Genomic DNA, 25631 nt, shown 5'->3' with positions numbered 1-25631 from the left:
TGGCACAGTATTCTAGAAAAACAGGGTTTGGCTGAATGTCAATCACAAGGCATCCAGAATTAGGATTCCTAAAGCTTAATTCACATTAAAAATAGCACTAAGTGTCTATTTAGTTACATGTGTAGTTTACCTGTTTTCCTACAGACATGAAAATATAAAACAAAGCAAGTGACCCATTGGAAACTGAGGTTCATCTAAGTATCTCAGCCCCAGTATGAAGCAGCAAGTTCTCAGATGTTGTAACAGTTCAAGCTGAGCAAATCCAACTGCAGAAGTCTTATCAAAGCCCTTCAATAAGACATCACCAGTAATTGAAAATACACTGAACTTACAGCTAAGTCAGAAGAGATACATTATCTCATGTAAAATAAGTGATCCAACAAAGGTTTTTTTTTTTCATGTTTAATGTGAAAACAATGACCTTGTAAAGTTCACAGAGCAAATATTAAGCATCACTTAATATTAACTTTGATGGTTACATGTCATCAAGAAATAGTATGATAAACTGGTGGCACATGTATGCTTTTCAGAAATGCTAAGAAACACAAATGTTGTGAATTCACATATGCTACTGAGGAATGGGAACTACATACAGCAAGATAAGCAGCTGCTGAATGGTTTTCTTCCTGCAGTAAAATAACGACTATCAGAAGACAGGGTAACAAGATATACGATACAAAATCAAAATATTTACAGAAGTACTGTTCAGACCAAACTTAAAAAAAAAAAAAAAAACAAAAAAAAAACAAAAAAAAAAAAAACACGAAATCATTCTTCTTCCAAATTAAATTTTCTGTTTCTTGTTTTCACCAGTTCTCTGAAACAAGCATTTCAAAAGACAATTCAATAACTTTTCACTAATACAGTAACTCTTAAACACCCAAGTAAAATGGCTGCTTTTTGCAGCAGCTTTTGCACCCAGTGAGAGTGAGAGCCATTCACTGAAAGCAACAAGTTATCCCACTTCGATGAAAATACCTTCTGCTAGCCCCCAGAGAGGAACAAGCTCCATCCTGACTGGAGAGGACTTAGCTAATTATCCCAGGAAAATGCTGCCTCATCTGCAACTAGAAGTTCATAGTGGACGCAAACCATCTTATCTTTGAGCCAGTTAAAAAAAAAAAAAAAAAAAAAAAGCTATTTTATTCAAATTAACAATCTTCGGGTAGATACCTAAAAAGAAAAGGCTTCTAAAACATGACCATGAGCTCTGACATTAGCAACCTGATTTCCACTCCAAAATTACTGAAATATTTATGTGTAAAATTCACTCTTGTTAAAAATAAAAAATAAACTCTAACTTAAAAATAGTGAGCAGCAACGGCGAACAAAAGTTACCTGTTGATTTTTTTATGCACGTTTTTTTTTTAAATGTCAGAAGATAAATCATAAGCTGTGACTGTAATTACACAATAGTAGACGAATGACTTGTTGCCCAAAAGCACATTTAAGCTGATTTGGGACAGTGAGGATATGTTTCTAAAGCTACATATGGCAAACTTCAGCAGAATTACGAACACTTCTTCTGGTTCTCCCCCACTCCCCAAGATGTAAACATTATTTTAGTACGTACATCTCTATTTATAAGACACATTTTCCATTTACCTGTGATATACTGGAAAGCTTAAATACTCTTAAATATTTCAATCAAATACCTAAAAGCAAAGTATTTTCCAGAGTAGGGGAAGTCTCCACAAAACCAGAGCCAAAGGGCCAGGCTCCCGGGCCGTGACTGTACCCTGGCTCCTGCCTTTACAGTAACTTCCTCATTGATACAGAAAGAATGCTCTGTCCAGGTTTTGAATGCTACCGGTACACCTAGCTACTTAAAATTCAGTTAAGAGCAACTGGACGGATATATATATATATATGGAGATACATATATATATATCCCATAACTCATTTCACTTGAGAGCAGGATCATATTTACAAGTATTATATGGCAATAAAGGGTTGTATAGCATTCACAGATCTTATAGCTTCATACAGAAGCTTGGCTACAATTAAACAACATAAAAATACTAGCACTAATAACCAACCACTTTAAGAATTTAACTACCTAGGATAGTGACAGTGGCATTAGGTAAGAATCTATTGTGAGCAAGCATTCTTTCCCGGCTGGGCACAATTTTGTTCTAATGTGGTAGCCCTAGAATTCCTTCTCAGGACTCCTGCAGAGCTGGGCTCGTTTTACATCCATGTGAACTGCTGTCATCACTACTGTGTCCAAGCCCAGAGGATGAACTGGAAAAGAAGAGAGGGGGAAAATAATAAAAAGAGGAAATTGGTTTTCACAACACACTCAAAGCCTGAGTAACAGAGGAGAACTTTAATTATCTCCAGTCACAAAGAGAGACAGGAAATTTGGACTTTTAATTAGCCATTTGGAGTGCAGTTGGATATTTTTTTAGCTAGATAATTTAAACGCGAATAATTCAAGTCTGACTAAATGAAAGTCACATAATCAGAATGCAGATAATTGAATTTCTGCTGCATTCATTAATTCAGTGTGGAGGTGTGTGTGAAGACCACTCTGATGGGCTGTCACAGCTCAATAAAATCTCAGTCAATTAATTTTTTCATTATCTTAGTATTACATCAACAAAAAGCAAAATGTGCATGTCTCTATGTGCACGCACACAGACACTATGTGTTATATAAATATGCCCGTTAAAGCACAAAGAAATACCTTTCTGAATCATAGTCTACATCGTTGTCTTTTTTCCCTTCTTCATCTTCTTCGGGGAACCGTCTATTCATCAAGGCAAACTTGTGAATTGCTTCTTCCACCGAGTACTTGGTCTGCCCAGAAACACATGCTTCAATGTCCTCGGAGTTCAGGTGGCTCTGCAGGAAGAGGTGGAGGCTGCTGTCGGAAAGCAGCAGTGCGTTCTGCAGGACTCTGTGCCAAAGTTAAAAAAAAAAATGAAAAAGAAAAGAAAGAAAATAACTGATGAGCAGGCACGGGCAGAGGTCGGCTAGAAGACAGGAAACCCTTACAGCTGCCCTGCTGATCTCTCCGCTAGGAGAACTTTGCCCGCTGCTGGGCTCTGCCCACTCACGGGATGAAAGCGTAATGCTAACTTTTATTCAATTATTTGGACTCTTAGGTGAGTAAAAACATGAGGCTAATGGTTAAGATCATTTGCTGAAAGAATAACTTCAAGGACATTTCTTCAATTTAACCATCTGTTAAGACCATGTGGATTAATTATGGGAATATTCTGCTTATACGGTGATAGAAATTTATTCTACTTTTAAAAATTTATGGCCAACAGCATGTCAGAGCAGCAGTCTTTACTGGGTAGGCTGTCACAAACATCCAAACTCTCAACCACAGTTCAAATTATATGGAAAGTCCAATGGTCTGAGTGCTCAGCACACTGTGCACTTTAGAACTTTCCTGGTGCCGTGCGTACATAGATTCCTGTTGACAAGAGCTCCTCTGAGGTGGCTTTCCCAGTACCTAAAGCTGACTGGAAACGACTGCAAAATCTTCAGCAGCAATGCATATCTATGTTGTCAGCACAAGCAACCAAGTAAACCTGATCCCAAGCCATTTTCCCAAGTAAGAGAATTTGGTGGTAAGGACACACTATTCATCCGACAGGACAGACTGAAGTGTATTATAAAGACAGCACAAATTTCAGCGAAAGCGTCAGAGCCAGATGGAGGGTTAAAAACAGACCCCACAGAAGGAATCTAACATGGTCAAATGTATATCGTCAACCATGTGCATGTTTTTCTGGAGTGTCATAGAACAGGAAATCAGTATCACCTCACACTTAAATAAAAACTCACTTCCACCCTTTTAGCAAATATTTTTGATAGTTGATATTTAAGTCTCTATTAACAGCTCAATGGTGCTATTACAGGATATCCCAGGGCCAGAACGTAGGCAGTAAAAGGAAGACACTACAACGGTACATGAGTCATTTTGTCTGACGTGGGATTTTCTCATATGGAGACTATGAAAACGAGATCATACATTTCAGATCAAACAAACCTTGCTTTATACCTAACATGTTTAAACAAGCAACAAGAAAAGAAATTCTCTTCTGGCCATTAATGCCAAATTTGGTTAAGTACCAAGTGCACCACAACACCATACCCTTTTCTTCCAAATAGCACAGTTATTTCTTGAAGGTAGATGCCGACAAACACGCCAAGTCCCCTTTGCTTCAACAGACTTTTAAACGGAACTTGAAGGGAAAGGGGCTCTTTAATAAGAGCAGAAGCAAGACTATCGTGCTTTGCAAAGAGAAAATCACAAGCAAAGGCTCTAAGTGCCTCAGCTCTGCATGGCCTCTGCCCTGGTCCTCCCAGAAGACGGCCACACCGCACAATAAAGGCTCATTTGCCACGAAGTAAAAGCCTTGGACTGCTCTAAAATCTATCTCCCTCATTTATAAATGCTTCCCACTCGTGTCCTTAATAGTTCAAATCAGGAGAGAGTTTTATGACACCAAGGCCCAGATAAGAGCTCAGACCCTCTGTGAAGCCCAAGCCCAGTGTTCCCTGTGGCCTCCTGTTGGTAGCCACCAGCCAGCAGACAAGTGGCTGTTCATAGGATTGTACAGACGGCTTTGTTTCTGCTGGAAATGTGTTTTATTTTCTCTATAAAATAATGGGTGATCTTTAAAATTGATTTTAGATGGTTTGAGGCATTACAGCACAGAAGTAATGTGCACTAATGGCAACGATATTGGACACAAATTCATTTTAGCTTTATTTCACGTCTGAAGCAATTCTGCTGAGCCCTGAACTGCTCACGTGCTGTTATTAACTGGCTGGGTACCTAACACATGGGTACCGCAAACAAAAGTGATCAGAGTCCAGGCTGATGGAGACCTCAAGGCTACTGTCCCTTTTCTTCTGCTATAATTCAATTTCCAATTTGACTGTGCACTGGGCGCCTTGGTTCCCAGTTTTCTGCTGAATACTGCCACCTGGAGGACACAGGGTAAAAAGCGAGAGAACAGGCCTCCAGTAAAGCGGCGGGGTTGGGAGGTAATGCTCATCCACAGGGCCCGGGGAAAACCAGCGTGCATGCTGAGCAGGGGGGATTTGTTGTTGTTTTGTTTTGCTTTAATTTTATTTTTTGTGTCTTGATAGCCAATCTTAGGCCGCCAGTTCTGCTCAGGTATGAATTTGAAAGAAACAAAGAAAAAAAACTACTTTAAGGTCTATTCATATTTTCATTTTGTGGTCAGATAGTTTACAATGTAAAATTTAAAGTGTAAATCTTAGGAGTCCGGAGTGGTGGAACTCCTCTACAGTCCCAGCCCTTAGGAAGCTGAGGCAGGAAAATCAGAAGTTCCAGGCTAGCCAGAATACCACTGTGAGACCATCTCAAATAATAGCAATAATAACAGTAATAAAAATAATATGTTAAATCTTTTTAACTTTAAAAAATGGAACCTTTGGAAGGAATGGAGGGCATCAGTCTCCCCCCTCCCCCCCCGTGACATTTGTGTTCTGGCCTATCACAGGTGCCTACCACCATCTTGACAAAATCCTTTGCTTTCTTTGGTCATATTTGTGCCACATTTTCCACCAACAAATCAATCTGATTATAGAAATGTAATCTGTAAAACAATAAACTGTAATTGTTAGAAGCCTCCATAAAAATAAATGTATAGGGTGGGAGGCGCTTGGGAGGCAGAGGCAGGCAGAGCTCTGTGAGTTCAAGGCCAGCCTGGTCTACAGAGTACCGTTTTAGGACAACCAAGCCCACATACTGAGACCAGCTCAAAAAAAAAGAAAAAAGTAAATAAATAAACAAGTGATTAAATGCATATTATTTTCAAGCCTTTACAGCCGGAGTTTCACATACCAGCCTACAGAATTTTAAAGAAATTTTAAAAAGCGTATTTATAATGCAAGTCAGAAGTTGCTCCCAGCCCAACAGTAACTATGCTAGACGAAGCAAGGCCTGCTTTTCCTCCAAACTGGACACAATGACGTCTGGTTTCCCCTAACGGCATCTTATTAAGCGTGTTGTATCGTGGTTCAGTGGAAGACCAAATAAAGCACACAAAACCATTTAATTCTACCAAATGCCCTGGCTCTACGGAACCGCCCATATAATGACAGCCCCCACCCTGCTGCACACATCTGGGTAGCGTGGCTTGAGGTTGGAAAGTTACCTCAGCCTATTCACTTCTTACCAAGAGAGAAATAATTTCAACCTATGCATTTTCATTGAAAAATATTCATAATCTATGCTGTAGTGCCCTCTATTGAACAGAAAGATTTATAAAAGAGTTGTGTGTATCATGTGTTTGTGTGGGGAGGGTGTGTGTGTGTGTGTGTGTGTGTGTGTGTGTGTATCTGTGTGCATGCCCATGTGTACGTGCCTTTTGTTCAAAACCCTCAACTTTCCCACCATAGTCAGGTGTGGTGGCGCACACCCAGCATTTGAAAAGTAGAGGCAAGAAGATGAGAAGTTTGGGGTCACCTTACACTGCTAGTTCAGGGTCAACCCGGGCTGTCCCAAAACAACAAAAAGAAGTGGGTAAAAATCACGTAAAAGCACAGCAGAAAGCCTGTCTGCGGGGTGTGTATGCTATTGCTGAGATGGCTCCTGTTGGTAGTGATTAAACCGAAGACGTTAGTAGCGGTTTCTAGCACAGCTGGAGACTTACCCTAACCTGTAGCTTCATGTCTCTGTTACTATTATAAGAGCTTACAATTTAGAATCAGGAGAAAGACTACACGGAGAAAATTGCAGTCACAAGGGAAGAGGAGTACTGGACAAGCCCACAGTCACAGGGGCCAGTTCAGCGGGCAGCGACCGCTTGGCTGATCACAAACAGCCGTCCCCGGAACACGGGACCTCCACTGCCCTCCAGTCTGTACAGCTGAGATGCCTCCCGCCTGCCGAGACCGGAAGGGACAGTGACAAGGCACCCACCATGTCAAGCGTGGGTAAGACCAACACATGATCTCTGACAGCCAATCAGAGAAGCAAGTCTCCAATTCCTCTGCGAGGGGAATTAGAATATTGCCTGAATATGCATTGTGCCCTTATTAAGTACATATTATTATACAGATGACCTTAAAATGAAATTTTCATTTTACATCATGCACACATACATATGCAGAGATATTCCGCTTTGATGGAATTTTTAACATCCTCAAAATTTACATAAAAATCAAAAAACCAGGACATGTCACATTTTAACGCTATCAATCCCAGGCCTCCCACCCAGCGAGGGACCGGCCTCGAATGGATGGCCCTGCCTCACAAGAGCCAGTGATGCCTCAGAGGATGCCAAGGTGAGGCCAGGCAAAGGGCTGCCCCAGGTGGCTCAGGGCTGAATGCAGGAGGGGTGCCGGGGTGAAGGCATGGGTGGTTTCCACGCATGCCCAACCCAGAATAAACAGGAGAGCTGTGCCGGGGAATGGGCACAGAAAGGAGGGCTCAGCCCCTGGGCCTAGTCCAAAGCCAACTCCATGGGCTCGGTGGGGGTGCGAGCGGGACACGCGCGAAGCTCGAAGACCGGAAGACATCCTGTGGAAGTCTGTTGCCACCTCCCTCCGCCAGGCTTGGCTACAAACACCTCTACCCACCCTTATTTTTCTTTTTAACTTTTAAATTAGTGCTCTTCGGTTTATTCTGTGAGTTGTCAGAGACTGACGCTCACGGGCTGCAGTGGAGTGAACGATATCACGGGAAAGCTGTCTGCTCCGTGACCCTCGGATGAAAATCAATAGCCAGGGTTTTTCTCAATTTAAGGCTTACTTATTTTTACTGTTTGTGTATGAGTGTTTGGTCTGTTTATATGTATATGCGCCACATATATGCCTGGGGCCCAGGGAGGCTGGGCATGGGCTTTGAGTCCCTTGGAACTAGGGTTTCAGAGGGTCGTGAGCCACCATATATATAGGTGCTGGGAACTGAACCGGGACCTCTGGAAGATCAGTACATGCCCTGACTACTGAACCATCCCACTGAATCATCCCTCCAGCTCCCAGATCAAATTTTAACTAGTTCAGACACAGCACCAAGAGCTCCCAGTGAGACGGGACGCTTCTAGAGAGTAACAGCTCAGAAGCTCTCTGCTCAGTCCTGTCCTGGGTCTGTGCCCATAGCCCTGGCACACAGCGGTGGGGTGACGGCTCGGCACACGCAGATCCTTTCCAAGCAGGTAATTATCTGACCCACACAACAACCAGCGAGCGAGGACACCAGGGCACTGGCTGTACCCCTCCACTCCACAGACATCCAAAGGAATTAAAGGCCTCAAAAGACTCCAAGTTCCATAGCTCGGAAAATACCAAGAGCCAGGACTGATGGGAGATTAGACCCAAGTTCTTTGAGGTCTCTTGGGAGGATGCTCTTCCCTCTGACTTACGTGTCTAACAATGAATGCAGAGCCAAAGGGTACACAACACCTCTGCAGACGTTGGCACACTAACGGCAGGAGCACCGGTGATTAAAAACAGTGCAGGAGCAGAGCCAGCACGGAGGCGCACACCGGTGATCCCAGCCATCTGGGCAGGCGACCAGGAGTTCAGGGCCAGACTCAAGTACATGGTGGGTTTGAGGCCACTCTAGAGAGCCTAAGAGCCCATTTCAAAAGACCAGCTACAGTGGCATGATCAGTGCCCTGCATTTACCTAAATCAACACAGGCGCTTGCTGTCCCCGAACCTGCCATCACCCAGGGGCTCCCCGCTGCTAGCCAGGGCTGTGGCATTCATCTGCTCCTGCCCAAACCTCCCAGGTGGTGGCCAGGCTGAGGCTTCTCCGGGGATAGCATCTGGACTGGAGACTGCTCTGCAGACATGAGCTAGATCTTAAGGGAAAAGCCATCAGCCAGCCACCTGTGTGCCTCAGAGACAGCAATCAACAGAACAGCCCATAAAGAAAAAATCAGAAAAGTCCTGACCGGCTCTTTGCTCTGACACACTTGTGACACCACAGAGGACACTGCTAGGATGTTTTCAGAGGACGCAGCTCAACAAATAGCTATACCCCATACAGCCATTTACATACGTATACGTGTGTGTTCCTCCGAGCTCTTCATAGCAATGTCCCTAGTGTCTGTCTTCCCCTGCCCTCACTCAGTACACAAGCTTCTAGGTTTCTGCATGTCCCAGTGACCTCTTTGAAGGAAAGGCACCATGTCAATCTGATAGAAATAAATATTAATATTCATGTGCATACTTAATACCCAGGCCCTTCATAAGCGAGCCATATGGGGGGAAAAGCAGCGTATTATTTCAAACCAGCTCGAGGTCCTACCCAGTGAACTCAGAGATCATTTCAGATCCCAAAGCCACTGGAAGAATGGACACTAGGGGCCCTGCCTCTAACTGGTAACCCACCTGACTCCGCCTACTCCCTATCTAGAAGATGGGAAAAGAAGCTCATGGCTATTACAGCCCCAAGCTATAACAGCACTAAAATAGTAATAACGCTCAGCACTCGAAAATTAGGTTGACAGACACTGCTGTGCCTTCCACTCTTTAGCCTACTTAACTGTCTCAGTCCTCACTGTCCCCGTTTTATAGACGGCACAACAAAGGCACAGAAAAAGGAAAAGATTTGCCTGACTCCCAGCTAGTAAAGTGACAGAACCAGAACTTGAAGCCCAGAAGCCTCGCATCGGAATCTGTGTGCAGGCCAGTGCGGAACAGCCCTCCTCTCCCGGCCTTCCAGAGAGCGAGTGAGACAAAGGAGGTCCTAGTGGCGTGGACTCAGGCAGCTCTTGGGGAAGTGTGGCCCATCACAGAAACAGAGGCTACTCGGACAACAGGCACTTGACAAAGGACCCCTGCAAGGAAGAACTAAGCCCTTCAGCCAGCAAAGAGCCTTCAAGGCCCTGATACAGACGATTCTGGCCGGTCAGTACTTAATGCTGTAACTGAAGCCAGTTTAAGACAAGTGCTTCTTGCAAATAATAGGGCACACTTACTTCCTGAAAAATACTACCCCTGTCAGCCAGACTCCTGAGTAACTTGTTTCTGCTTTACTTTTGTTGGCTGTTTGCACTGGGTTGGTTGTCGTTATTGTTATTTGGGGGTATTTGTTTGTTGCATTTGTTTGACAAAGACTGGCCTGGAATTCACTGCAAAGCCTCAAATTCACAGAAGTCCTCCTGCTGCAACCTCATAAGTTCCTCCATTAGAAGTGTAAGCTGCCACCGTATTTCCTTCACTCTTACAAGCCCCTGTGTTGATTCTCTGATCCAGTCATCCATTGTTTCCAGAATGCTCTGTTCACATCTGTACCATTAAATATCAACCACAAGATGGCACTCTAATACAGGATATGAATGCACATGGTCCTCAGCCTCAGAGATGCAGCTCCTGCCCAGGCTCCCTCTCCCCACATCCCCAGCCCGGGTACAGACCGTTACTCACTTTCTGAGGAAATCTTCCAAGCCCTGGCGGCGCTGGTCGACATGCTGGCGGTTGTTCATGTTGAAAAACAGGTTTTTAGACGGAAGCTCTGGCACTTGTCTGATGAGAAAGAAAAAAGTCAATCACCACATCAAGGTGCACGGTAATGACCATCACACAGCTATCACCTAACTGTTGCTGCAGAACGGTGACGTAAAGGAAAATCTGTCTTTACGTCTTTACACTTCTGGGGCCGTTCACGATCGGCATCCATAAAAGCTGGATTTTAAATTCAGATGCAGTGGGCACAGAACTGACTAGAGGAAGCAAGCCTACACCCTGTTCTTAACTCGTGCATCCTTTTTTTTTTCTTAACTGGTGCGTCTTAATGCCATCAACTTCCAGTTCCAGACCGTCACGACGTGCTCTCGGTAATTTAAACTACGAATCACTTACACCAGCAACGCATTGCTTTGGAGCCTCTGCCTCAGCCACACAAATTCTCTGTACCTTCTTCGTACACAAGACGTTTTCATTGTAAAACACATGCTGTTGGTCTGCACAAAAAGAGAAGAGCGTGAGCCTCACCCAAGGGAAGCAGCGCCTTCTTTTATGTCCATAACTCATAAGGCAACTCTCCCTCTATAGGTAGGATGAAAACATGAAACGAGCAGTTCCGTTTATGTGGGCACGGCAAACCCTTACCTGTAACTTGTCGGTCTCAGCCCTGAAGAAGCCACAGTGACATGAATGAGCGGGGTCAGCCCTGGGCCAGCATGGCCAAACCCTGACCACAATCCTGAAGGGGGCCTGTGCTCTCCCGACTACAAGCATTGTTTCCAAAGGCGGGTCATTAGGAAATAAATTCTGGGGGGGCACAGTAGCCCACAGCATCATCTCAGACTCAGGCGGCTCAAAACCAGCCTAGGCTACACAGTGAGACCCTAACTACACACACACACACACACACACACACACACACACACCCTAAAAAGTAAAATGCTCAGGGGCAGCCACTGCGTTTTCAACACCACCCCAAAGCTTTTGTGGTCCAGGGCTGACTTCCCACAGCCCTCCCCAAGGCATCGCAGACGTGGGCATCTCAAGCTGGGTGTCACCAGTCCCTGGGAATCCTGAAGTCGCTGCTCACCTAGACATTGCCTCAGCCCACTAGACAATGACAGGCGGAAGGTGGTCTGGGTCAGGGACACAGGGGTGGGGTTCGGCGGCATCCCCTGTGACGGGCAGACATAAACGTCAACCCTGGTTCTCCCCCAAGAAAATGACGTCAGCTCTAGTTGCCCCGAGCTGGGGGAACAGGGCGGATATGGAGATGGACAGAAAGCACCTGGCGAGCGTGGTCAAGGCTATTCGTTACCAGCTGTGTGTCACCCTGTAGCAGCTCTGAGACGGTCTTGGGGGAAAATAGGCCCAGAGTCCGCAGCCGAGCCTAAGCCACAGTGTCACTCCCGTGGGTAAAACGCACAGCTGACAAACATCTGCGCCTGGCCACCTCAGCTGAGTGACTCCTAAGGACTCGGGAGGCTGGGGCAGGAGGAGTGCCACCTGTCTGGGGCCAGTCTGGACTACAGAGGAAGATCCTGTCTAAACTCTCAACCACCCCTACAAACAAACAAACACACAAAAACCTCTATATATCCATTTTAAATGAACACCCACTTCGTAATCATTACATTCCTAAATGAAAAGTTAACTTTTGCTACTAAGATTCACATTATTTCAAAAAAACCTATCCTGCCAATGAAGTTCAGGCATTTTCTTGGAAATCTGAAGGACTGTGTGCAACTGTTCATAAGCAGTCCCCACGAAACACAGGGCAACATTCCCGGATGCAGAGAGGTGAAGACTCACCTGCCAAGGCCAGGGCACAACATGCAGCCACTTACGCCGTTACCAAAACAGAACCTACAGGAGCCGCCAATGGGCCAATGGCGTGCTGCAGTACAACTTCAAAGCCCGCCACTGCTGACTCCAGTGCACTCCTTGGGGACTGAGGCAGGCTTGGTCGCAGCGGAATTAGGGCCCTAACAAGGCCCAAGCAGGCATCCTCCTGCCACTGCCTCCTCAGAGAGTACCAGGACACCGCAGGGTCTTACTGCCAGTGCAGGCTGGAACCATTTAAACCCAGTTTCCCAGAGGCTCACGATCACCATGTGCGTCGGTAACAAAAATCCACCTAATACCGAAATCAGCATAAGGTCCATTTGTGAGTCCTTCAACCACAGGGTGGGGTGAGGAGAAGATACTCAGGGGACCAGCCAGCTCCGACATCTGCTGGTTTATAACCCCAAATACATACGGGCATTCCACACTCACCCCGTACTACTTCCCATGAGGTTCATCTGAACGGATTCCCAGCTGAGGCCCTCAGAGCCAGCTAACGGAGGCTCGCCAAAAGCCTCATCCTTTCACCCACTTTGAACTGTATGCCACAGGAGCAGGTCTACACTAGAGCGGGCTCACTTCCTCATGCTTGTCTCTGCCTCCACCAAGTCACGATTTACTCATCTGACTGTTACTTCAGAGAAACACCGCCAAAATGTTATGGCTCATGAGTCCAGGTGGATTTCAGAATTCCTATCATGCGATTTATTAGCACAGAATAATCTATCTATACTTCATCCCCCCCTGAAAATAAGCAAAAGTCTCGATGCCCTAAAGTACATGATGAGGGCTCACCAACATTCTGAGGCAGTTAAAGGGCAATTAAATAATTTCCTTTTGTTTCAAATGCTTTTTTTTTGGGGGGGGGATAGGGGGGAGGAGGGGGTGGTCAGGGATTGCAACAGGTTCTCATATAGACGGAGCTGGCCCTGAACTCACTATATAGCTGAGGATCACCTTGAGCTCCTGATCCTCCTGCCTCTACCTGACATGCTGGGATCGCAGGTGTCACCGCCATTTCTGGTTCAAATGTCTATTCCTTTTTTAAAATATTTATTCACTTAACTTCCTGTATATGTCTATGCACCACAAACACACAGAAGCCTGGGAAATTCAGAAGAGGGATGGAACCCCTAAAACTGAGGTTACAGCTGCTGTGAGCTGCCATGCGGGTGCTGGGACCCAACACTCTGGTCCTGAGCAAAAGCAGAAAATGCTCTTAACTGCTGAGCCATCTCTCCAGCCCAGATGCCTGTTGTTATAAGCCCATAATTTTGCACACAGAATGCATCTTCGGTGTGAGCTTTTGAGTAAAACAAAAGCAAAATAACAACACATACAGCAATGGCTCAGAGAGAAAAAGGAGGGGAGAGGCAGTTCAGAGTTTTTTACGTCGAGTATGTTCTAAAATGGTGACTCCTGAAAGAAAAGGTTTTAGAGCGGTGTTCAGACCTGCCAGGCGACAGGGAATGGTGACCATATGTTACTTCACCGTGTCGGGTACCTCAGATCCCTGCACCAGAGACGGCCCTGGATACACCAGATCTGGACCAAGTGGGACAAGAAAGTGAGCGTCTCCAAGAGTTAGGAGCTAGCAAACTACAGGGTCTGAGGCCAGTCTGCCAGTAGCAGCAGGAGCAGCAAGCAGCAGGTTCACGGCAGCAAGCAGCTGCCCCCATGCAGGACAGGCTTGCTGACCTTGTTCACTGTGAGCACAGCAGGCTCCGCCCCACACAGGCACGTGGGAAGCTTGCGGGGTGGGGGGGAGGGGGACAGGATGTCACTTCTAGCTGCTTACTCTTTGTGCTAATGACTCAAAAATCTAGACTAAAGCAAACTAATTGTACATATTCATTCCCATAGTTCTGGTTCTCCATATAAGACAGTTACAACAAAGTATAAAGGCACATAATGAATAAAAATGCTACAATGAAACCCACCACCATGGGTTAATTTAAAATGGCTACTACTATATTTCTTCTCCCCCAAAAGTCCATGTCCCCTCAAAGCTTACTATTTACCAAATCATGTTACCTCGAAATATAGTATCACAAAGAAATACCACTAATACTTTGTAAGATACCTTTTAACCACTAATGTTTAAAGTATTCACACCTTCATAAGTAAAGGTGATAAACACTGAAATATTAATACTTTTAAACAAGTACAATATGAGCTTCAAATAAGCAATCCTTCAACTTCAAGAATCATCTTACTGCTTCATTTGTGATACAAACTTAGCTGGGATTATCCCAATTCAGTTCTTTGAATTATGGAGAATTTTTTTTTTTTTTTTTTTAGTTCTTAGTATCATTATGTCATATAAAATGTTCACCACTTAAAATCCCATTTCCTAATGGCTGCGTACTTACATGAATACAGATCTCATAGTCGATGTAAGAGTGCCAAAAGTCCTCCTTCTGAATCCTGGGGTCCCGGACCCAGACGCTTACAAACTCCTGTAAGGGCATTGGGAACAAAGAACAGTGTCAGGATTATGGAAAAGGCTGGCAGGCGTTGAAAGGGCAGAACCAGAAATACCAGCCAGGGTGCTCAACGCCCCTCGGAAAACAAGAAGTAGACATCATGAATCAGATGTCACCGGAGTCCAGAAAATACTTCGCCACAAATGGAAATTTTTAAATAATGCGAAACGGAGCAGAGTGCTGATGGAAAGTGTTACAGGTATCTCAAGAGGATCAAGAAGATACATTCTAAAGCTGGTTCTTCATGCTCATTCGTGAAAAATAAGTTGCCCTTTGTCTCAGCTTTTCAATGCAGCAGCTGCTTATATCATCTCGAATATCTATGACCTGTCAAGCAAATTGCTTTCTAGGCCACAAATAAAGAAGCGTAACAAAGGTTGGGTGAAAAGCAAGTACCAGGGGTTGAAACTGTCTAGCCAGCCTCGTGAGAATGGGCCACAGTAACACACACCATCTTTCTCAGCTTTTCTATTTTTAAATGTATTTTCTATACAGCAAATCATTTCACCTTCATCTTTGTGTTATGAGTAAAAGAGATGTTTTGGGGCTTTTGTGTGTGTGTGAGTGTGTGTGTGTGTGTTGTGTTTTGTTGTTGCTTTTTACACAGGTGTGCACTGCACACCTGTAATTCCAGCACTTGGGAGGTAGAGGCAGGAAACACGCCATGAATGCCAGCACAGGCTTAGCCACAGAGCAAGAGCCTGAATCAAAAACAGCACACACACACACACACACACACACACACAAATCAGTAAGTAAATACACAAAAATGACACTGTGGACAATTCTGTTTGTTTTTAAAGATAGTAAGAGTAAAAGGAGCTGCAGAGATGGCTCAGCACTTAAGAGCACTTACTGCTGCTCTTCCAGAGGACCAGGGTTCATTTCCTAGCACCCACAGGGTAACTCCAGTTCCTAGGGGATCTGTCGCCTGCTTCTGGCCTTCCTGGGCACTGCTTGTATGTGGTACATAGATATACATGCAGGAAAAACACCCATACAAATGAATGTTTTTATTTTGTTAAATATTCAAAACAGAAGAGGAAGGCAGGCCATGGGTTTCCACAGATCGATGGGCCTACGTGCTGTTGTGCAGATAATAAACAAGATGTTTTCTTCAGGCCCTACGATATTTTTCAAAAGCAGAAAAGCAGTCCATGTTCCCTGACAGCAGCGTTGCTATCTTGTCTGTTGCTGTCTTCCCAGCACGTCTTGTCTTCATGGTAACATGCCTCTCTTCCTGCACTGGAGACTGCCTCACTGCGTGTCCTCAGGACCTAGGGACTATGAGCGCATGTCCCCAGGAGGCTCATTTTTAAAGGTTTTTGCTGTAGTTCTCCCGCTGGGACACAGTCTCACTCTGTAGCCCAGGCTGGCCAAGAACTATGTATAGATAGCTGAAGCTAGCCTTGAACTCAGCAATCTTCCTGCCTCTCCAGAGTCAGCATTTAGATCTAAGCCACCACATCCTGCCGCCTTTCGTCTCCTGAGACAGGTGCTTCTCATGTGATCTGGGCTGGCCTCAAACTCATGATTCACCCTGCCTCTATCTCTCATTTTAAAAATCATTTCAGAGACAGTCTAAAAATCAGGTAAGAATATAACAAAGCACACATTTTCGCCATAAAATTTGTTTATTAATTTACTTATTTTATGTTGTGTGTGTGAAACTGATTTTCCTGTGGTACTTCACATATTTGCAGGACTTCTCAGTTGGGAAGGGATTTTATTTTTAATTATGTATTGGGAGCGAGATGTGTGAAAGAAACTGCAGGTGCCCTCAGAGGCCAGAGGGAGCAGATCCCCTGGAGACAGAGTTACGGGTGTGTCTCTGTATGTTTGACTGTTAATTGCTTAACTGTCTGTGAGCTAAATGTGAACAGATTCTGGTATCGTCAATGCTATTGAGGAATCTCCTGTCTCGGTGTTGTGTAAAAATTACTCCCCAATTATCTCTGATTGGTTAATAAAGAATCTAAAGAGCCAATGACTAGGCAGAGGAGACTGTGGGAGAGACTTCCGTTCCCAGTCTGGGGGTCCCAGGTGGAGGAGAATGAGGGTGGGGAGAAGAGCTGCATGGGCCATGAGGAGTCGCCATGAGGACAAAGATGGAGCGGAGGCAGCCAGGGCAAGGCCAAAGGTAACAGGGCATGTGGCTGGGAAGTAGGCCAGATTAGCATAGATGGGTTAGAATACATCAATTATCTGCCCAGTTACAGTGCTTAAAGCTTATTAATAAATGTAACAGGTCTCCATCTCATTATCGGGGAGCTAGAGAGAGCATGGAAAAAAAACTTTAATTCAATACATAGATACATACATACACACAAACATACATACATATCTTAGACACATACATACAAATAATCATGCTTAGCAATGCTGGTGTAAAGAAGCCTCCACTAATATTTCAAAGCCTGTCCTTCACCTGAAAGTTCACTCCTGTGATTTTAGAAGAAATTTTAACAGTGTCACTGACCCCCAAAAGTAGTGCTGTCCTCGGCACTGGGACTGTGCCTCGTGGAGGACTACGGGATGTCTGAGTCACCACGCGTCCTGTGGAAGCCACATTCCCACGGTTTTCCATGGAAGAGGCGCACACTCTCAGATGAGCTGGACAGAAGCCAAACGTTTCCAGCCACTCAGTGTCACACGTTAACAGGAGATGGAAAACATGTGCCTGCTATTGAACTGGAGGATCCTCGCACATCATAAAACAAATGAGGAAACGGGCCATGGCTTCCCATATCTATAATCCCAGCACCTGGGAGGCAGAGGCAGAGGCAGGTGGATCTCCGCGAGTTCAAGAACAGTCCAGTCTAGAGAGTGAGTTCCAGAACAGTCAGGGCTACACAGAGAAAGCCTGTCTCAGCAGAAACAAACAAACAACACATACACACACATCCCAAAGAATAAAAAAATCTAAGCCAGGCCTAGCCATACACACCTATAATTTCAGCACTCAGGGGGATGAGGCAAAATCACCTCAAATGCAAGACTAACCTGGTCTACCTAGTGAGTCCCAGGCCAGCCAGGACTGCATAGTGAGACTTTGTCTCAAATCACCATCATCAATGGTCCTTCCTTCCTTCCAAGTCAGGATCTTACTATGTATCCCAGACAGGTTCCCCCCAACAAACCTTTTTTAAGAAAAAAAAAAAAAGCCTGATTATGGAACTTAGTAGCAAAAACCCAACAGTGTAGTTTAGTTCTTTGGCAAAAAAAAATGGTCCAAAGGTTGAACTATACTTGTGAGAATGGGTCCTTCCCGGTATGTGCAAAGGGAGAGAGAGCACAGTGACCAGCTTTTGAGGAAGCCTCTCTTCCTGTCAGCAGGCTGGAACCTAATCTTTGCCTACAGAAGGACACGTTCCAAAGCCGGGCCAGAATACAGAAGCGCGTTTCAAATTTTGCACACCCAGAATTCACTGCAGCACTACGCCTCTACATCATTCTTTCAGCACTGAAAGTCTTCACCCTGGCTGACCTGGCGCTGGAGACCACAGGGGAGAGGGAACCTTAATAACAGAACTGCCTACATGAGACTGGCCTGTGGGTACACTTTCTTGATTGACTGAGGAAGGAGGGCCCAGCCCACTATGGGCGATGCTACCCCCTGGGCAGGAGGACCTGGGCTGATTATGAAAGGCAACTGAGGAAAAACAAGGGAACAAGCCAGTGGTGGCCTACGATCTGGGAGTGGTGGAAGAAATAAACCCTTTTCTCCCTAAACTTGTTTTGGCTTTTTTTCTTTGTTTTACCACAGCCACATGAGCCAAACTAGAACAGCTGTGGTGCTAACCCTCACCGTTCTTCTGTGGGTGGTAAGCCTGTGTCTGCTCCCTGCTCCTAGCTATGTTGCTGCCTCCCTGCAAGCCATACCTGGTTGCTGCTCTTTACAGACTTACTTTTGGTCTAGGGTGACCTCATCCCCACCCCTACATTCCCCACACACACACACAAAACCACCCACCTGGACTGCTGGTTCCAGTCCTGGCACCTTTGTAGTGTGCTGAGCCCCACCCTGATCCACCAGAAACCCCATGAGTAACAGATGCCCAAGCTCCCACACCATCTGTCCCCTCAACTCAGTACACAGCATCACACCAGTCCCAGCCAGACCCAGTTCCCAAGCCCAGACTTCTCGACATACTGCTCCAGCATACGCTGGTCCACACTGTCAGACTTTCTTCCTCTGTACCTACATCCTCCCCTCCATGACATCCCCCCCCCACATCACCCCTCACCCCACAAAAGACAGAGCCTCCTAGGATGCAAAGCTAAAGAAACACATAAGGATGGGTGGGGGGAGGGAGACCGACCCAGAGGGGACAGGAGCTCCACAAGGAGACCAACAAAGCTAAAAAATCTGGGCCCAGAAGGGTCTGGACCACGAATGGAGAGGACCTAGACCCCCTGCTCAGATGTAGCCCATAGACAGCTCAGTCTCCATGGGGGGTTCCCTAGTAAGGGGAGCAGGGGCTCTCTGACATGAACTCAGTTGCCTGCTCTTTGATCACTTCCCCCTGGAGATATGACCTTGCCAGGCCACAGAGGAAGAAGATCCAGGCAGTCCTGACAAGCTAGGAACAGATGGCAGGAGAGGAGGGCTGCCTGTTTCAGGGGACTAGGGGAGGGAAATAGGGAGGAACAAGGAGGGAGGGTGGGACTGGGAGGAGATGAGGGAGGGGAATATAAAATGAGTAAATTGTAAAAAATAAAAAAAATGGTAAAAAAAGAAACCCATTCTTCCCTAAAAAAAAAAAAAAAGGAATGTACACAGCTCAGCTTTCCAGCTGTTACGTAAATGGTGACCACAGCTGTGGAGAACAGACGGCATTATGGCTGCCTAAGGTTGCCCACGGAGTTCCAAGGTTTCAAGTGGGTGTGGTGTCATTCACGCCCTTGATCACACTGGTGTTCCTGCCTAGATTACCAAAGCCAGGCCATTTCTTTTTATTTCTTTATGTTTCCTACCTCAAACTCCACTCCCTTGGTTTTTAGCGGCAGGGTTTCTCTGTAACAGAGCCCTCTGGCTGTCCTGGTCTCTCTTTGTAGACCAGACTGGCCTTGAACGCACAGAGATCCACCTGCCTCTGCCTCCTGAGTGCTGTATTAGAGGGATTAGGGTCACACGCCACCACGCCGACCCGTTCTCTCTCTTTGTTCCATAATCCAAGCATTTTGCAAATACAGCTTGTCAACACTCCTCAGATTCTCCTGGAGTGACTTACTTGTCTGTCCTCAGTGTGTCCTGGGAGTGCCTCCTGCTCCCTGACTCTCAGGACTGCCCATGGGCCTCCTCTCCTGGATCCTCCAACAGGCAACTTGGGCTGGCTTTCAAGATGCCACCTCCAGTGGTCTGCTACCTCCAGACCCACTGACATCAGTCAGCCCATCAGAGAGCACTTGCAGAAATGAGCAGATTGCCTTCGGGGGGGGGGGGGGGGATAAACTACATTAAACTTGAGCTGGAGTAAAAACCTCTTCCACCCTGGCCTCCTGGACACCACTTATCATTGGTAAGTTAGTTCACAGATGGCCTCAAGTTTATCTTAATTTACCAATCCCATCCTTGGAGGATGTGCCAATTAACTGCAAAAGGCGACCAGCACAGCATTTAAGATCTATGAGAACAAACTGTCTTCAAGCACCCTAAAGAATTTCAGAAATGCCTATTTACATAGAAATAATCGAAAATCATTCTGATGCCCTCAGTAACTTCATCCCCTAAGACTTGTGCTGGGCCACAATTTGTTAGCCTCGTTGGAGTTAAAATATGTACTCGAATGTAATAAAATGCATTTATTTTAAAATATTCCCTAACACAGATGGACCTCTCCTCCCCCACCCTGTAATTAGTAGGAATTAGTGAAGTTTCAACACACTTCCAGCTCCGAAAAGCGCACACAAACCGCCGAGATTCACCTATAATCTCTTAATTGGACGCATCCCTCACGGCCTGGCCACCATCCTTCACAGGGATGCTGACAGGATGTCTGCCACAGAGGACAGCCCCATGTCCCATACCTGGAATCATATGGATTTCCTATGGAAATGGCTTCCAAAGGTGCTGTTAGTCAATTTAATAACCTTATTAAACACTTTAATGACTTCTTGGGCCTAATGACTACATCTACTATGAAAGGAAACGCCAGGAGGAGTGGAATTAAAAATTTAAAATAACTGCTCCTTACTGCACTCCACGAGAAAACAGGCCATAACATCTGTGAAATGATTTTCGTGGCCCCTGTTCCTCCCTGACCCCTGACCCTGGTTCAACCTTATCTGTCTGCCCTGTCTCCCCTAACAGCTGGGTAATATTACCCCAATACTACAGATAAGAGAAGCTTAAGCAACTGGCCCAAAAGTCAGATGACCAGCAAGACTGGGCTGTTTGTAACTGGGATTTGTCTCTTGTCCAAAGCCTGGTCTCTAGCGGTATGATGTCACTGTGTCCTCTTCCAGTGGGGTAAATAAATGGTGGTTCTGCTCCAGCCATAACTCCCGCCCAGGATGACACATGTCTGGCCATCTTGTCTCCTTTAGGCTCCTTTAAGCCTGTGGCACTTTCATAGACTTCCCTTGTTGTTGACGACCATGACGACACTAGGAACGTGCTGGGGCCTTTGTGGATCTTCCTCAGTCAGGGTTTATCTGGTGTTTGTCTCGGGACGGGACTAGGGTTCTATGTGTTTGGAAGGAAAAACACAAGAGATAAAGGTTCATCTTTAATCACATCAAAGGCACGTGCTGTCACTGGGACTCTTCGATGCTCTTTGATAACCTTGCTGAGGCAGTGACTGGCAGATTTTTTGATCATAAACATACCATTTCTTGTCTGTTAATAAACTGTGAAGATAAATTTATGCTAATTTTTTCCAGTCACTTCTAATTTAGTTGCAGCTGGCCAAGTGGTTCTAATAATTAAAATGTATTAGAATGCTAACCTGAAAGAGTGGAATGCTAAACTATAAATTCTACGTGGTCTCCATTTTCTAAAACTACACACACATAAGTATATGAGAGGGATAAAAAGGAATAGCCCAATAGCTTCTGACTTTTTCCTTAGAACTTACATCCTATAGTCAACAAATCTTTTCAAATATGGGAGATGGAAATAAAATCTTTCTTTGAGACTCAGACAGAATGAGACAGAGGCCTCAAGTGACTGTCACACAAACAGGCTCAGAATAATAGCAACACCCATCAGAACCTGTGGTGTGAGAAAAAGACTGATACACCAGGCTGCTTTTCTTTTCTAACTGAAACTATACTATTTTTTTATGTATTTATTGTATTGCTAATGGGTGTTTTGCCAGAATATATGTCTGTGTACCACATGCTTGCTTGGTGCAGGAAAAAGGCCAGAAAAGGGCATTGGTCCCCTAGAATTGGAATTACAGGAAGTTGTGGGCTGCCATGTAGGTACTAAGATTCAAATCTGGGTCCCCGGGAAGGCCATCTCTCCAACCATTGCATGCTAGGGGCTGAGAATAAGAAGAAAGGGGATGGGGAAGGAACATGCAAGGAAGAGAGAAGAGAGTAAAATCTAGGTTTAAGTGAATGCTTAAAGGGCTCAGGGTCACGAGACAGAAGGCACTAGTCTCGATTTTTTTGGTGACATTCCTTAATTTAAACCCTAGTCAGTTTCCAATTAGTGCCCAGTATCGAAAGCCACACCCCTGTGCTGTCAGGCTGGAGGTGCAGCTCTGTGGTGCAGGGCCACGTTTGCCAGGCCTGGCACTGCAAGCACACGGCAGAAACAGAATACCAAACCCAGTGTAGCGGTGCACATCAGTAATTTCCAGCGCTTGAGAGGCCCAGGTAAGAGAATCACTGCGCATTTGGGGCCTCCCTAAGCTACACAGTGAGTGGCAAGGGCAGCCTGGCTTTTTTTGTTTTGGTTTGGTTTTTTTTTTGTTTTGTTTTGTTTTGTTTTGTTGTTTGTTTTTCTCAAGACCGGATCTCTCAGTGTAGCCCCAGCTATCCTGGAACTCACTCTGTAGACCAGGCTGGCCTCATAGAGATCTGCCTGCATCTGCCTCCCAAGTGCTAGGATTAAAGGCATGTGCGGCCTTTCTTAGAGTGAGTCCAAAATGTCCCCATTGGTGAGTGTATATTAAACATGTTCATTCATCCGTTCATTAAGGCTATTCATCCAAAATGGCAACCGATCCCTCCCATCTCCGTAGCACTCTTTTTTCCATGGGTGATGGGGTCCTCGTGGTGTGTGGAACTGTCTTGGGACACTTAGGCTTGCCCTATTCTGGGTATTCTGTGACAAAAACACTCACTCAAGCCAGGCATAGTGGCACAAACCTTTAATCCCAGCACTCAGGAGGCAGAGGCAAGTTCAGGTTTCTGTGAACCTAAACACATGTTCAAGGCTAACCTGGTCTACATAGAGAGTTCCAGGCCAGCAAGGGCTGCATAGTGAGGCCCTGTCTCAAAAAGCCAAAAGAATAAAAATAAAGAACTCATTCAATCCCAGCACTCGAGAGGCAGAGACAGGCAGATTTCTGTGAGCTTGAGACCAGCCTGCTCTACAAAGCAAGTTCAGGACAGCCAAGGTTACACATAAAAACCCTGTCTCAAAAAACCAAAATAAAAATAAAAAGAACTCATTTAAGTGTCAACAACTGGTTGACACTGTTATTCCCCAATGTGAAGTAAAGACGCTTTGAAGAAGAAAATTATCTTTACAATGTAAGTCATTAAAGCAGTGGCTCTCAGCCTTCCTAATGCTGCGACCCTTTAATACTGTTCCTCATGTTGTGGTGATCCCTAGCCACAAAATCATTCCATGGTTACTTCATAGCTGCAATTTTGCTACTGTTCTGAATCATCATGTGAATATCTGTCAGGCAGGATACCTGATATGCGAGCCCTGTGAGAGGGGGATCTTGACCCACAGGTCACAGGGAGAGTACAGCTCTCATGATCCAGGAAGTAGAGCTATACACACGTGTATACATACACACAGTTACAAAGAAAAGAGCCTCATCCCCTGGCTGAGGTGCTCCAGTTCCAGCAGCACCTGAGCCAGCATTTTCACGGGGGAGCAACAGCCCAAGAGTGTCAAGAATAGGATGTGAGTCTCCAGGAAACAGTCTGTGTCCTGAGAGGAGGAGCTTTGCCCCTTCAGAAAACAGTTTCCCAAGGCAGGGGACAAAGGTCCTCAGTGCTGCGCAGAAATCACACTAGTCCTCCCCAGCATTAGAATATAAAAAGGGCAAAAACACCTGACTCCACAAAGATGCTGTCTGAAATGTGTCCCCTGTCACACCCACCTGCCTCTCCATTTGGATTCTGGGTTCTGTCTCATTAAACACAAGGGTTGATTCAGTTGGGTCTGTCTAATTATTCTTATTAAAATATGTAACCATAATATTTTAATTGTAAATTAAAGTTGCATGCATGAATGAGTTGAATTCATTTTAATTTTACAATGGCCCAATGCCAAGGCCTTTTTATAGGAACCATCCATCAGCTGAGCTACTGCTCTCCCGGGAATTCAAACCAGTGTGCAAATGGAACACATTTCACTAACAGGAGAGACTCTCGCTCCTTCTCTCCTCTGGCTAGATTTATTGTGGTAATAAAGCTGCTTCGACAAGAGAGACTACATTTCCCAAATCTTAAAAAAAAAAAAAAAAAAAAATTACTAAACCTCAAAGTTGGCCAGCTCTAGCTGGCAATGTCACTCCTGGCCATCTGCACCCTGAACAAAGATGGCAAGTAGGTCTTAATCCACACGCCAATCCCATGATTGCTATCTATAATGGCTGCTATCTATGGGCAACAACTGGTAAGTGCTTATACAATCAATGGTCTAGCTTCTTAGACAACCAGTGGTTCTGCATTTGACCTTTACATGTGTGATTAGGGGGATCTTGACTTTTATTAAACTACATTCAGCCTTCACTAGGCTCTATAGACTTTTTTAACTCTAGCTAGCCTTGAGTGTAGGGTATTCTTGGAATGATCAAGGAGATGAAAATACCTGTTTGTTTGGTTGGTTGGTTGGTTGGTTGGTTGATTGGTTGGTTGGTTCATTCTGTGCAGCTCTGCCTCTCCTGGAACTCACTCTGTAGACCAAATTGGCCTCAAACTCAAGAGATCGGACTGCCTCTGCTTCCTGAGTGCTGGGATCAAAGGTGTGTGTGACAATGGCTGCCCAGTGAAAACACCTCTTAAAATGAGGTATCGGAAGTCTCTTTTTGATTCCCCACTGAGGCCTGAAGGAATAGAAGGTATCAGCCTCCATCAACGATGTATGGAAGCGAGGGAAGGGCTGAAGCTGGGAAGGAAGGCACTACTAGAAACAGCCCAGGAGCCAACTGCACAGAGCTGTCGAGACTTCAAAATAAGCTCAGAAGCAGGGAGCAAGAAGTGGCCTGGAGTTGAAGAAAATAGTCTGGAAAAAAGACTTTGGTCCTGCAGGTACCTAGACGCCAAGTGCAGGGATGCTGGTTGAGCCCTTGTCCACGCAGAGAGCGGACAAACAGCTAATGAACAGCCAGATGTTCCACTCTAGTGCACACGGCATCTCACCCCTGTATTTTTATTTCTTGCTGACAGCCGCTAAGCTAAACCCTTGAACACTGTATCCCCACCTATTTGCAGTGTGGTTTTTCCCTCTTTCACTGAAGAAACTGCCATTTTTAAATTCACTAATGACATAAGACTATTATGTAACCACTTATCAGAAAGGACATTTTCCAGTTCGCTGATACGTCATCTTTGTACAGCTGGTGTGATGGCTGAGACTGACCGTCAGCTTCACGCATGGAACCTCCAGGCATGCCTGTGAGGGATTATCTTGACTAGGTTAATTAAGGTGGAAGTCTCACCCGAAACATGGGTGTCACCATTCCCTAGGCTT

At 45.4% G+C, this 25631-nt stretch overlaps 1 protein-coding gene across 3 annotated transcripts in view; it reads right to left on the bottom strand.

Moving 5' to 3' along the window:
• Positions 1-401: 401 nt before the first annotated feature.
• Positions 402-25631, bottom strand: part of Snx10 (sorting nexin 10) — a 62913-nt gene continuing 37683 nt past the window's right edge. For all 3 annotated transcript variants that reach the window (XM_055611829.1, XM_055611831.1, XM_055611830.1), the window contains exons 3-7: positions 14630-14716; positions 10809-10909; positions 10374-10472; positions 2690-2902; positions 402-2244 (exon numbers count right to left, since the gene is read on the bottom strand). In XM_055611829.1, the coding sequence (XP_055467804.1) occupies positions 2163-2244; positions 2690-2902; positions 10374-10472; positions 10809-10909; positions 14630-14716 (582 nt within the window). In that variant the 3' untranslated portion in view covers positions 402-2162. The remainder of the gene's footprint in view (positions 2245-2689; positions 2903-10373; positions 10473-10808; positions 10910-14629; positions 14717-25631) is intronic.

This window comes from Psammomys obesus, unplaced genomic scaffold (genome assembly GCF_907164565.1).
Source record: "Psammomys obesus unplaced genomic scaffold, mPsaObe1.curated_primary_1811, whole genome shotgun sequence".
In the NCBI taxonomy this organism is placed as follows: Eukaryota; Metazoa; Chordata; class Mammalia; order Rodentia; family Muridae; genus Psammomys; species Psammomys obesus.
Note: the sequence above shows the minus strand (reverse complement) of the source record. Positions and strands in the feature narration are given on the sequence as shown.